Consider the following 12,691-nt stretch of genomic DNA (forward strand, 5'->3'; position numbering starts at 1 on the left):
CCTAAACCATTTGGCGCTTTAAATGGTAAAACCAGCTCAGTTATGAATTGTGCCTGGAAATGTATTGGGAGCCAGGGCAATCGTTTTAAGACTGGTGAGATATGTTCCATATGTCTGGTCCCACTCAGCAACCTAGCTGCTGTATTTTGAACCAAGCACAGTTTCTGGAAAGTCTTCAAAGACAGCCTCATGTAAAACGCATTACTGTAATCTAAACAGGACGTTACCAGAGTATGGTTAAATGTGGCCAGGCTAACTCTGTCCAGGAGGTGCTGCAGCTGATTCACTAACCTCAGCTGATGAAAGGTGCTTCATACCACAGAAGCCACTTGAGCCTGTAAAGAAAAAAGCTGGATCTAATAGTGCCTGAAAGCAATGAATCTTCTTTTTTAGGGGAGGGGAGGGCACAACATTGGTTTTTTTTAACCAACGTTGTGCCCTCCAGATGTTGTTGGACTCCAACTCCCATCAGCCCCACTCAGAATTGCCAACAGAGGGATGATGGGAGTTTTAATCCAACAACATCTGGAGGGCACAACATTGGCTAACCCTGCTTTAGGGTGCAGTGTAACCACATACAGAACAGGTTGGACATCACCTCTGGCATCAGAAAAACCACCCATGAACTGTACTTCCGTCTTATTGTAGTTCAACTGAACCATCTCAGATTTCAGACACTGGTATGGCACTTGTCAGGTTCAAGTGAAGATGTGTTAACAATTATATCCAACTGAACACTTTCATGTAGATCTATGCTTCCCAACCTTTATGAGTACAGGACCCCTTTGTAAGTGCAAAAAAAATTGTGAACTACCATGGTAATTGTAATTTTTGTCTCTGTAAATTGAAAAAAAATGTTGCATGGCAAAATCACATCTCCAAATATTCCTTTCCATTAAAAGCTCCCTGCAGACAGGAATGTGATGCTTTCTTTTCTTAATGCAAAAGTTCATCAAATTGGTATCCCGCTCCCACACACACACATAATCTGAAGCTGTACAGTCCTGTCTCCCAACACCAGTGGGTTACAGTGTTGGACTAAGATTCAGGTTCAAATCCCCACCCAGTGATGAAAACCACTGGTGACCTTGGACCAGTCACAGTCTCCCAATCTGACCTATCTCACAGGGTTGGTGTATGAATAAAATGGAACCGGGGGGGGGGGAACCATGTGCACCGCCTTGAGCAACTTGGAGGAAAGGTGTGATATAAATGCAGTAATAATTACATAAATAAATACATTTCAACTGCAGTCTGTGGACCCCAGCCTCAGCCAACTTGCTGAGCTTTTTAAAAATCATCATCATCATCAAGAAGCAACAGTGTAGTAGTGGTGGGGATGCTACATTGTGAAGACAAAAGGGTGGATAGATTGAGTAGGGGGGGTTAGTGCTTTTATGCCTTGCGATGCTCATCAGAACTGATGAGTTGGTTAGCATGTACTTGGGGAATGAGAGTGGAGCAGAAGACAGATCAGCACGCACATACAAATCTGTCCCTCCTGCAAGCATCTGCAAGTGTGCATGCATTCAGGTACATGGGAGGGGGGAAGCCCTCAACTTCTGCAGTGTCTTGGAGAGAAAGATTTGGGGGGCAGAGGGTAGGTGGAAAAAAAGGGGGATGCTGGCACACACATTTAGCCTCAGAGATGGGGGGCGAGTAAGTCCTGAGCTTCCTCACTGCTCCTTGGCTCTGCCTGGAGATCTGGGTGGCCTCACAAATAAGAATATTTTTTTAAAGGAGGTGGCAGTGAAGGAGGAGCTAAGGAAGGCAGGTAGGCAGGCTGGCTGCCAGGAAGGAAGGGGGAAACCAGCCTCCTTGCCTTGCAGTCTTACTTCTTTTGCTTCACAAAAAGCCCTCTCCTCTCATTCTGAGCAAGGGTGTCATCAGCAGCAAGGAGAAGGGAATGTGAGGAGATGGGAGTCAGCGATAGTCATCCCCTCTTATTCCTGGTCGCTCTACCCTCAGCCTCCTTTGGCGTTTGCCACATGTTTTATAGACAGACACCTGCCCTCGGCATGCCTGAAAGATGCTCTGCCACTTCAGCAAAAGTCCTCCCCTCATTTGGAGCAACGAGGAGATGTCATCTGAAGTGGGGAGCAGACAGCATCCAGGGAGTGAAGTCTTTAAAAATAATAATAATAAATAATTCATTTCTTTACTGTTTGCGCCCCCCCCCCGGATTACTTCATGTCCCCCAGATTGAGAACCAGTGATGTAGATGTTAAAACAGTGTTGGGCACAAAATAAAACCCTGTGATACACTATAGCATAACTGCAACAGGGCAGAGAAATAGTTTCCCCAACACTTCTGAAAATGGCCATTCAGGTAGGAATTGGAAGTACTGAAGAACAGTGCCTCCAGTTGCCACTTCAGATAATCAATGTAGAAATGTACTATGGTTGATTATATCAAAAAGTGATGAAAGTTCAGGGAGAATAAAAAGAATCTCAGACCTCCTGGGATCCATCAGAAAGACAAAAGTTGCCAGTGTGAAACCCAGGAACTGATTCAAACCAGATTGAGATGGATTCAGATAACTGGTGGCATCCAAGCATGTCTGGAGTTGCAGAGCAACCACTACTTGACCACCTTGCTCAAAAAGGGTACATTTGTAATTGGACGATAGTTGGAAGAATTGTCAGGATCCAAGGAGGTCTTTTTCCCAAGAGTGATAACATGACCTTTTATTTAGAGGTGGTTGGGACCACTCCCTCTCACAAAGAGTATAGGAGCAAAATATGGTCCTTTTGATGCAACATGGTAGCGGCCAGCCCCCTCCTCTTTTGCTTGCAATTGCCAAATCTCTGTTGTTCAAGGCTGGCTTATTTCCTTTTGCCTTTCTCTTAAATGCTCAGGATTAGTGCACATGCATGCAAGTGCCTATGTCATACCAACAAACACTCTGATCCTTTTACATACTCCTTCATGCAGCATAATGTGCATAACTAGCAAAACATTCAGCATCTATATTATAATCGGAGAAACTAATTTGTGGTAACAAAGCTTTAGCAGACCCAAGAGGCAAGAACCTAGGAGTGCTTATGTCCAGCAGAGGCTGATTCACCAGCTACGGCTGATCCTGAACCAGGATAGCCTGGCCTCAGTTGTCCAAGCTCTGGTAACTACCCATCTGGACTTCTGTAATATGCTTTATGTGGGGCTGCCCTTAAAGATGGTCTGGAGTCTGCAGCTAGTGCAGAATGGGGCTGCTAGGCTGGTAAGTAGGGCAGCCTGATGGGGCCATGTGTCACTGGCCCTGAAAGCGCTGCAGTGGCTGCCAGTGAGCTACAGGGCTCAATTCAGTGTGTTAGTACTAGCAGATAAAGCCCTAAATGACTTGGGACCTAAGTATCTAAAAGAGCACCTTTCCCAGTATCAACAATCTTAGACCCTGCAGTTGGCAGGTGAGGCCATGTTGGTGGTGCTTCCACTAGGTCTGGCTGGTTGGCACTGATCCATGTCAGTACCTTTTCAGTGGTGCATCCCTGTTTATGGAATGCCCTCCCCAGTGAAGTGTGTCTGTCTCCTCACTATTTACTTTCAGGAGGAATTTGAAAACATTCCTGTTTACCCAGGCGTTTGATGGCTGAATGGGACTACTGGAGATCACTGGATGAAATAATGGTTTTAACTGTAACTGTGTTTTAGAATGGTTTTAGCTGTTCTTAGAATGCTTTTCTTTTTGTTGCTAAATTGCTTTGTTGATATGTTTGCTGCCCTGGGCTCCTTCAGAAGAAAGGGTGGGATTTAAATTCACTAATAATAATAATAATGACAACCACCACCACTACCACCTGCTTGGAGTTGAGTCATTAGACTGTGGCTTGTGCCAGTAAATCAAGCAGGAAAGTAGTAAGTCAGCAGACCTCTTTAGCATCCCAGTGAACAACACACATTCAGGACTGCCAGTCCACCCAGCTTAGGCTCAGCTTACCCTACCCTACCCTGAAGCTCTTTGTAGGCTTCAATATCAGTTTAAGAACATAAGAAGAGCCTGCTGGATCAGGCCAGTGGCCCATCTAGTCCAGCATCCTGTTCTCACAGTGGCCAACCAGGTGCCTGGGGGAAGCCCGCAAGCAGGACCCGAGTGCAAGAACACTCTCCCCTTCTTCACTTAGCTTGGGCGGGGGGGTGCTCAAGCCATTGTCCTGTCCAGCCTTTGACTGTTTCTGCTCAGCATATGTCCAACTTGCCACATGAATGACTGAGGTGTGCAAAGTTTGAAGAGGTGCTTTGTTCTGGCTCATGGTCAGGGCCAGCGCCAGGCATGACTGGGCCGTTGGGCACCAGCCTGCCCTGAGCCCACTGTGCCTGCCCGTTCCTACCTCTCCTGCTGCGGTAAATGCTGGCCACGCTGTGCGCACATGCCTCCCATCAACCAAGATGGTGACAGAGGCATCAGCCCCTTAGGGAAGCCTCGGCCGCCATCTTAGTTGATGGCAGGCATGCACGTAGCACGGCCAGCATTCACCTCAATTGGAGAGGTAGGTGGGGCGTACAAGCAGGCATCTCAGATCTGCACAGTTGTAGGAGGGGTGCCTGGGAGCTCCCTCTGCTATCCTTGTCAGGTTTGGGAGTCAATGCTGCTGTGGATCACGGAATGGGAGTGCTACCCACCCATCCTAAGGAGGACCCCTTCAGAGGCCTCTCTGGGCCCCAAGAGCACCCAGCCAGGGCCTGATCTGGATGCCCTCTGGTGCTGGCCCTGCTCATGGTTGTGTATGTGTGTGAGAGATATATTTAATGGCACTCTGCCAGTACACTTTCCTTGCTTTTATTGTGGAAATGGCAGGAGCAGTATCCCAGGAGGTGAGCATTATTTGAAATATAAGGTAAAGTATTAATCATTTTCTGGAGACAAAAGGAATACAATTTTATTTTTCTTATGGGACACTTTCTAGTGCAACTAATATCCTCACTTCCCTTGCCCATGAGTCATTTTGTGGGATATACTTGATATCCAAGTTTCAAACTATTATTTTTGGCAGCTGCTACTGCACAAAGCAGTCATCTTCCTTTATGTTTACCAAGTTGGGCTATTAGTAATAACCCCCATCCACCCACAAGAACAAATAATGTGATATGCTTTGAAATGCACAGTTTAAATCAGTTTAAATTGCCAAATCCCTTTTCCAAAGCTCTGAGCCACTGTAAACCCCATGCTGATGCATTTCGATGGGACTTTCCCTCTTACTAGGCCTTTGTGTGTCAGGCTATAAATCTCCCTTAAATATTTCACAAAAGTGTGTTATTTTGTTTAACATGCATTAAAATGAAGGATTACATGGAAAGAAATGTCTCTTTTGCTTTTTCAATAGTTCTGGAAGGAAGTACCCTTTCATCTATTAAACAGTTAGCCTTCCGTAAGGACATTAGAAGATCCCTGCTGGATCAGACCAAAGGGTCATCTAGTTCAGCATTCTGTTCTCACAGTGGCCAGCTGATGCCTATGGGAAGCCCAAACACAGGATGAGTGCAATAGCACTCTTCCAGACTGTTATTTGGCTGGTAGCTCATGGGTGTAATAACATGCCCTTGAGAGATTAAGGTAGCGTTGGAGGTAAGGCCACTGCCTAACAAAGAACAGTTAAATAACTGTTCCAGTTTGGGGGATATGTACATATAAGGAAGGGCAGCAGAACAGGAGGAGGGGAAACTTAATCAAGCCCCCACCCCAGCAATCAGATGATCTGCACTATAACCAGTATTCTAAGCTCTGCCACTGTATGGGGACTTTTAATGTTGGGAACTGCAAGTGCAGAGTACGCTATTGTGTGTATATACTGTATATATTTGTATGGAGACCTGATGTTTGCCTCAGACTGTTCTGTTAACATACTTGACCATCAGTTTCTTCTAAATAGACTACAGAGCATAGTGTGCTCTAGTGATTTGGGTACTATATATACTATGTCACTTGGAGAAGGTTATGGTGGGTGATATTTGCTCCTGATATGCAGGGCTTAAGAGAACTATGTTTCATCACCTGCCTTAATACCAATCTGAAAACTGGTGGAGGAGGGAGAGAGTTTTGGAGTTTAGTGTCATTCATAAGCTCCATTTTTTCATTACTGTCTGAATCTGTAGTAGCAGTAACAATTTTGAACTGATGCTTAACTACAGCAGTGGACAGAATAAGGGTTAACAAGCTGCTCCTGTATCTAGATAAGAACAAATTTTTGATGGTTGGTTTCCATTGTGGCTTAGAAGAGGTGGGATATCATGTCCTGGATTGGGTCACACCCTTTCTGAAAGGGATCCAAATGGATAATTAGCTGCTCACTGATCTCTAACAGATGTATGGTGGGAAGTAATACTTTCTGTCTCCAACTTTATTTGTACTATATCAAACATTTCGGTCATTTAATCAGTGTCTTAGGAAAATATGTTCTTGATGCAATGGTGGAATTCACATTCAGTGGAGGTTTTGGCTACTTAATATATTTTCACAATGGCTTTTTGTGTGGTAATTGGGGTGCTTGTACATATTTTGTAGTAGTAACTGGAGATGTATGCTTTCCCCAGTGAGTTGAATAGAAACCTCTATTAATCCCAACTAGTTTCTAAAAGGATGTGACTGAAGAGGTGGCAGCAAATAAAAAATCAAAATTATTTACATTTTTTTAAAAGGGTAGTATTGCAGTTATAAATCACACTACAAACACATGCTTTTGTATTTGTATAGAAATGCAAAGCATCTAAGATTTGTTTGCTAATGTTACAGATCCCCTGCAGCTTGGAATACTGGGATGAGCTCCAGAAGTCGTTTGTTGCGTTCAGAGAATTCAGCCTATCAGAAAGCAAAGTTTGTGAGCTGTCACTGCCTAATATCAACTTAATAGTTGACCAGAAAGAGCTTGTAGCCTCAGATCTTTGGAGGATTGTCCTAAACAGCAACCAGAATGCAGGAGATGACCAAAGGTAATTAAAACTGCAATTGTTTAATGCGGATGGATAATTATGGTATTAGGTCATAGAAGTAGGTCACCGAAGCAAAAAGGTCCATTGACACTCCACATGATATATTATTTGCAGCAAGACTTACTAGCTTGAGAACAGATTGATATACCAAACACACAAATATTTAGGTTTGCAAGACCTGAAGAATGCTAAAACATACCTGGTCCAAACCCTTCACTGGACAAAGATATTCCAAAATACCACTTTAGACAAAGAATCTGGTCCAATTACTTGCACTGCACTGATGTAGAATACACTATACTTAAAACATCCCTGATAAATACCTGTCTAGCCTAGTTACTGTGTTTCTGGTGTTTATCTGTTTGCTTATTATATTTTAATCTTGCGATTCTTCCAATGAACCCAGGGTTCTTTCCTCCCCCATTGTTTATCCTCACAAACACCCTATGAGGTTGGTTAATCTGAAAGAACTCTCTTTCAGTGACTGGCACAGGATCACCCTTCACGGCTGAGTGAGGATTTGAACCCAGGACTCCCTGGTGCTAATCTGATGATTTAACCACCATTATTTATTTATTTATGTAAATAGTTGTAGGCTGCTTTTCATAAAAACAAAATACAGCAAGATGGTATACAGTATACAAAATTACAGTAACTTTGATTAAAGTAACAATTAAAGCATCAACACATAAGTCAAAACAATAATGGGGAGGGGGAATGTTCAATTTTCAAAAGCCTGTTTGAATAACACAATTTGCCATATATCAAGGTAAACAGGCTGAGCTTCTACTGGCAGGGAGTTCCCTGACACCAACTGCTTCAGGGTCGCATAACTACACCACACTGGCTCACAGAATGAACACAGAAATTCTAAACAAGTTCTGTGTCTCTATCAAATCTTATCTCCCACTGGCACAGTACGCATTTGAAAGTCCTTAATTGTTATCTATATGTATGAATGGATGTACCTTTAAAGCCCTAAATGTCTTAGGTCCAGGATACCTTAGAGGTGCTGGCTCTTATAACAGCCTCTCTGTGTCTTGATGGAGAAGTCCTTTTCTATGTCATGATATGATGGGGACGGGTCTTTTCAGTGGTTGCACCAAAATTATGATATTCTGTGTTCCAATAGGCTTGATTGGCCCCCTTTGTTGCTGTGTTTTATGAGATGGTAAACACTCTTTTATTCCAGCAAGACTTTGTTTTACTTAGTAGATAATTTCCTATCCAGTATCTTTGTTTTATCTGCTGAATCTCTATGTTTTCTCATATTGTTACATTATAGAATATTGTATTTTATCATTTTTAATTGTAAGCAGCCCTGAATAGTATGAATGTACACACACATAGACACACAGTTCACACAAAAAACAGCAAGCCAGTTGATGGAATTAGGAGAATGGTCTTCACACATTTTTTGGCATATGTGTGTGTATGCGTGAATAATTTGGGAGTCTGGAAATAAGAAAATGGATAACAAATCAATAAAAAGAATTAAACATCTGGTTTCTATTGATCATATCAGGTTGCAATGATTTCTTGATGTTAATTGTGAAGGAATGCAGTTTCATCACTGAGAAGTTAAGTGTTTTAGACAAGGTTAATACCTGTGAATGTAGGACCTTCACAAAATTACCTTTGTGGTCAGTTTAGTACCACAGAAATGTGAACTCTGTGGGAAATTGGGCAAAAAGCTTGTGGAATTCAGTAGTGTGTTTTCTTCTCATCAAAGCATTTAGAATTGGAGTCACAATTTTTGTTATATTTGGGATTTATTACTGTGCCTGTTATTTCATTAAAAAAGTATTGTCTGAAAAGTTTTTGCCAGTGATATCTCTTACATAATTAACTTCATTTTTATGTGGAATAGTATGATATGGAAAATATTCATTGTTTCATAAAATGTAAAAGAATCTATATTTAAATGCATTAATGTTTATTTCCATTGACAAAAGAATAATATGACTCAGAGGAGACATTCAGGCATTAGGAGATTGTGCGGGATAAGCATAATATGAGGGCTCTGGAGGGCAACCATAATTTTATTCCCTAAACAGCAATACTGGTATTTGTATTGTAAGGCAGCCAATGTGATACGACGAGCAAGAAGACCGGCTGATAAGTATTAGGGGAGAAGAGCAACAAAGGGGCTAACAGTAGCCTCTGCACGAGATGGAGGCAGCGAGGTGTTTGGCTGAGGCTCCTACACTCAGTGTAGCTCTGGAGAAAGGGATTTTAGGATAGAACCAGACATTAGTGGATTATTTAGGGTTGCAGAGAGAGATTTATGGTGTATATGCATGTAGATTTGATAACTTGAAAGTGGCAATGCAACATATCAGTTTATCAGGTTAGCTGTATAGACAAACAGACTTAGAAATTCAGAAGCCAGTTGCTAGTATCCTTTTATGCCTTTGCAAAGTATTAAAAAGTGCATCTTGATACGAAGCACCCAACACCCAACCTCAGATTATGGCTCTCCACAAGCCGTTGTTCAGTGGTAAGTGCTCAGGCCAAGAGGCAAGCCATACAAGTATACCACAAAAGAAATCTGAGGAGTTCTGGAGGCTGTTGTAGTCTCTTTAATGAGAGGTGTGTGTCTAATATCCTTTGATTAAAAGAATATAAAAAATAAGTGGAAAGTTAATTTACTAAATATTTCTGTGTTCTGTTAACTTAGCACAAGGATGGGGAACCTGTAGCTTTTCAGATGATGTGGAACTATAATGCCCCATCATCCCTGATGGGAAGTGAAAAGCAACAGCATCTGGAGGTCCACAAGTTTCTTGTCTCTGACCTAACACAAGTAAAAGCTTAAATACTGAGGATAACTAGATAGGCTGGGCCCACCTTTTAAATCTCACCCCTGCTGGTTGTCACCAGTTAGTGCTATTCCTGTGGGTTTTCTTTTTACTCTCAAAAGTAAACTAGTTCCAAGTGGAGCTGAGCTACCTGGTTCTGCACCATGAAAGTTTATCCTCTCACCCTCTCCCTCCAGCAGCGAGGAAAGTGGTGATCACATTTGTACCAGACTTTTTTTTTGCCCTTAGAAACCAACAGTTTGCTGAGATGCTACATAGCAAATAAATAACCCTACCTCCCTGTCCACCTACCAGTTTTGCATAAATACCCTCCTCAAGTCCCAAGGGGGTGTAGTACTGCTCTTTTTTATTGGGTTCAGTAATGGTGTTCCAATTGTGCTCATCCTTGGCATCTAGAATATAAATATACATTACTGTAGATGATTATATATATATTATTTTATTAAGACACAAATTTAAATCCCACAACACAAAGAATAGGAATGATTGCTACCAATTGGAAGATACACACACACACAAATAATAATGGTGTGAATATAATAATATAACAGATGGCTAAATTTTGGCTGCCCCCAAGTGTTGTTGAACTCATCCACCCCAGCGAGGAATCCCATCCACCCCAGCCAGCATGGCCAATTGTCAAGGTTGATAGGCGTTTTAGTCCAACAACATCTGAAGGGCCACAGGTTAGCCACCCCTGCTATACAACATTTACAGCACAATCCTACATCTGTCTACTCAGAAGTAAGTCCCATTCAGAGGGCACAGGACTATACCCTTGAGATCTGTGAATGTTTCAAAATGATTGCTGAATAATTTTTGGAAGCATTTCATGGCACTGTGAACTGTTACTGAGAGGCAGTGTAATGGTAAGTTAATAGTAAAATTACTGCTTTAGATTTCAGTCTTAAAATCTAGGTCTTTCCACATTTGGGAAGTCATTTTTTCCTAAATAAATTACTGTGCAATAGAGGACAATCTAATTGCAGATTTGAAGGAGAGGAGTAGTGCCTGAGAAATGTACAGTTCATTTGTACTTAAATGAACTGGTTACATTTTAACAACTCCTGTATTTTGGTGTTGAAATGAATGTTCAGACATTTATATAAAAAAAGGTTTAGTAATTGCTGAAATGTTGTTTCCCTAACCCTTTTTTTATTGGGTTTCTTTCCCGGTTCAAATATGCTAGTATTTTAGAAAACAATGTAATTCACTTTCCGAAACTGAAAAAAGGGGTAAACCATCTCGTAAGCTGTGCCCTAGAAGCAATGTGTGGACCAGTTGTTGTAGTTATCCAAAATAATTGTAGTGCTTGTGCCCAAAATGCAGCATTGCAAATGATCAAATCCTGTGATAAGCACCAGGATACATTGAAGTCATTGTCTCATGTTTTTTGTCACAGCTCTGAAAGTGAATCAGGCTCACAAAGTGCATGTGATCAGCTTGTAACTCCTACTGCACTAGCAGCCTGTACCAGAGTGGACTCGTGCTTTACCCCATGGTTTGTGCCTGCCCTTGGGGTTTCAATCCAGTTTGCTCATTTGGAACTTCACCTTTGCCACCATCTGGATCAGCTGGGCACAGGTATGTATCGTACACTCACAAGAAGAAGGCTGTAACTGTTGTTTTTACGTTTGCTCATCATCACCCCACCTGCTTTATATTTGCAGTTTCTTCGTTCCTGGAACCACATGCTCAGATAACTTACCCCTACTTATCAGTAGCAAGAATACAGGAAAGAGTGTGTTTTGGATCCAAGAACTATAGAAGATGCTGTGTTTTCTAAATTCTGATTAGTGGTCACAAGTGTCCCTTTCACTTTACTTTGGGCCATCTGATCAGACAAATTCAGCCATTTACATTTGTCAGCATACTTGCCCTGCTGCTGAACGTTTTTGCATCGTCTTCAGCAAAGAGAATCTAAAGCATGCTCCAAGCACTAGAAGCTCAATTGTTATACTAAAAAGAAGGGGAAGGGAAGTCCATCTGTTTTTATTCAGTTATTCTGTGCTGCTGCGTTAATGTCAAATTTATTCCAAGAAATTTTGTTAGATTGTCCTGGAAATAATGCTTTCCAGGAAAGATGAGCAAATATCTAAGCATGCTTCAAAAGTAGAGTTTCTTACTTGAAGTAGTTTTTAAAAAAACAACACCCTAATAATAAAATATGCAAAAACAAGTTGTGTTAACATTTACATACACAGTCTTGAAAATAGCAGTGTATACCTTCTACCCCTTAACAACTATGCATGTGCTTCCATATTTTTGACCTTTCAAATGCTAAACAATAAAAATGCAAAAGCAGCTTGAACCAAATACAGCTGCTGTTAGTATATATAATTTCCTTTTTGAGAAACAATTCTGCTTAGGCTGCTGCTAATTATCCTTGGGGGTTTTGCCGGTTTATGAATAGTGGGACAAGCATTCAATGCTGTGGCTATTGCATACTGGCTATAGGACAAATAATACCTAGGATATTAACTTTCTGCCAATTGAAAACAATCTGTTGTTCTGTATCTGTTATGCCCATTTCCTTAAAATAGCATCTATATTTTAAAAACCCTGTATGATTCCATTTATGCCTGGAATAGTTCTTTGCTAATTGCATATGTTTTAAACAGTTTTGCTGTTCTGTTTCCCTTATGTGTTCACCAGATGTTGAGCCTGTCCCCATTAATAATTCCCTTTTCCTCAACCTGCACATCAGCACTATAGTTAAACAGATAGTGGTTATGAGTTTATCTGCATTCATCTCTCAATCCTAATTTGATCTCCAATTTTTATCTTCCAACCTCTTTTGTTGGCTTTCATCTGTAGTACTTATTTATATTACTTTCTTGGCTAATTCTTGATTAGCTCTGTTTGTTGTTTGGGGCGGGGGGGTTATTTCTACTGTTGCTATCATTGTCATTATGATGTCTGTCAGTAATAACTAGTGGTTCTA

The 12,691-nt window shown here is 41.5% G+C and overlaps 1 protein-coding gene across 10 annotated transcripts in view; it reads left to right on the forward strand.

The window, feature by feature from the left end:
• Window positions 1-12,691, forward strand: part of VPS13B (vacuolar protein sorting 13 homolog B) — a 590,935-nt gene that overhangs the window by 494,989 nt on the left and 83,255 nt on the right. For all 10 annotated transcript variants that reach the window (XM_061603888.1, XM_061603895.1, XM_061603940.1 and 7 more), the window contains 2 exons: window positions 6,729-6,925; window positions 11,150-11,331. In XM_061603888.1, coding sequence (XP_061459872.1) covers window positions 6,729-6,925; window positions 11,150-11,331 — 379 coding nt within the window. The remainder of the gene's footprint in view (window positions 1-6,728; window positions 6,926-11,149; window positions 11,332-12,691) is intronic.

This window comes from Rhineura floridana, chromosome 1 (assembly GCF_030035675.1).
Source record: "Rhineura floridana isolate rRhiFlo1 chromosome 1, rRhiFlo1.hap2, whole genome shotgun sequence".
NCBI lineage: Eukaryota > Metazoa > Chordata > Lepidosauria > Squamata > Rhineuridae > Rhineura > Rhineura floridana.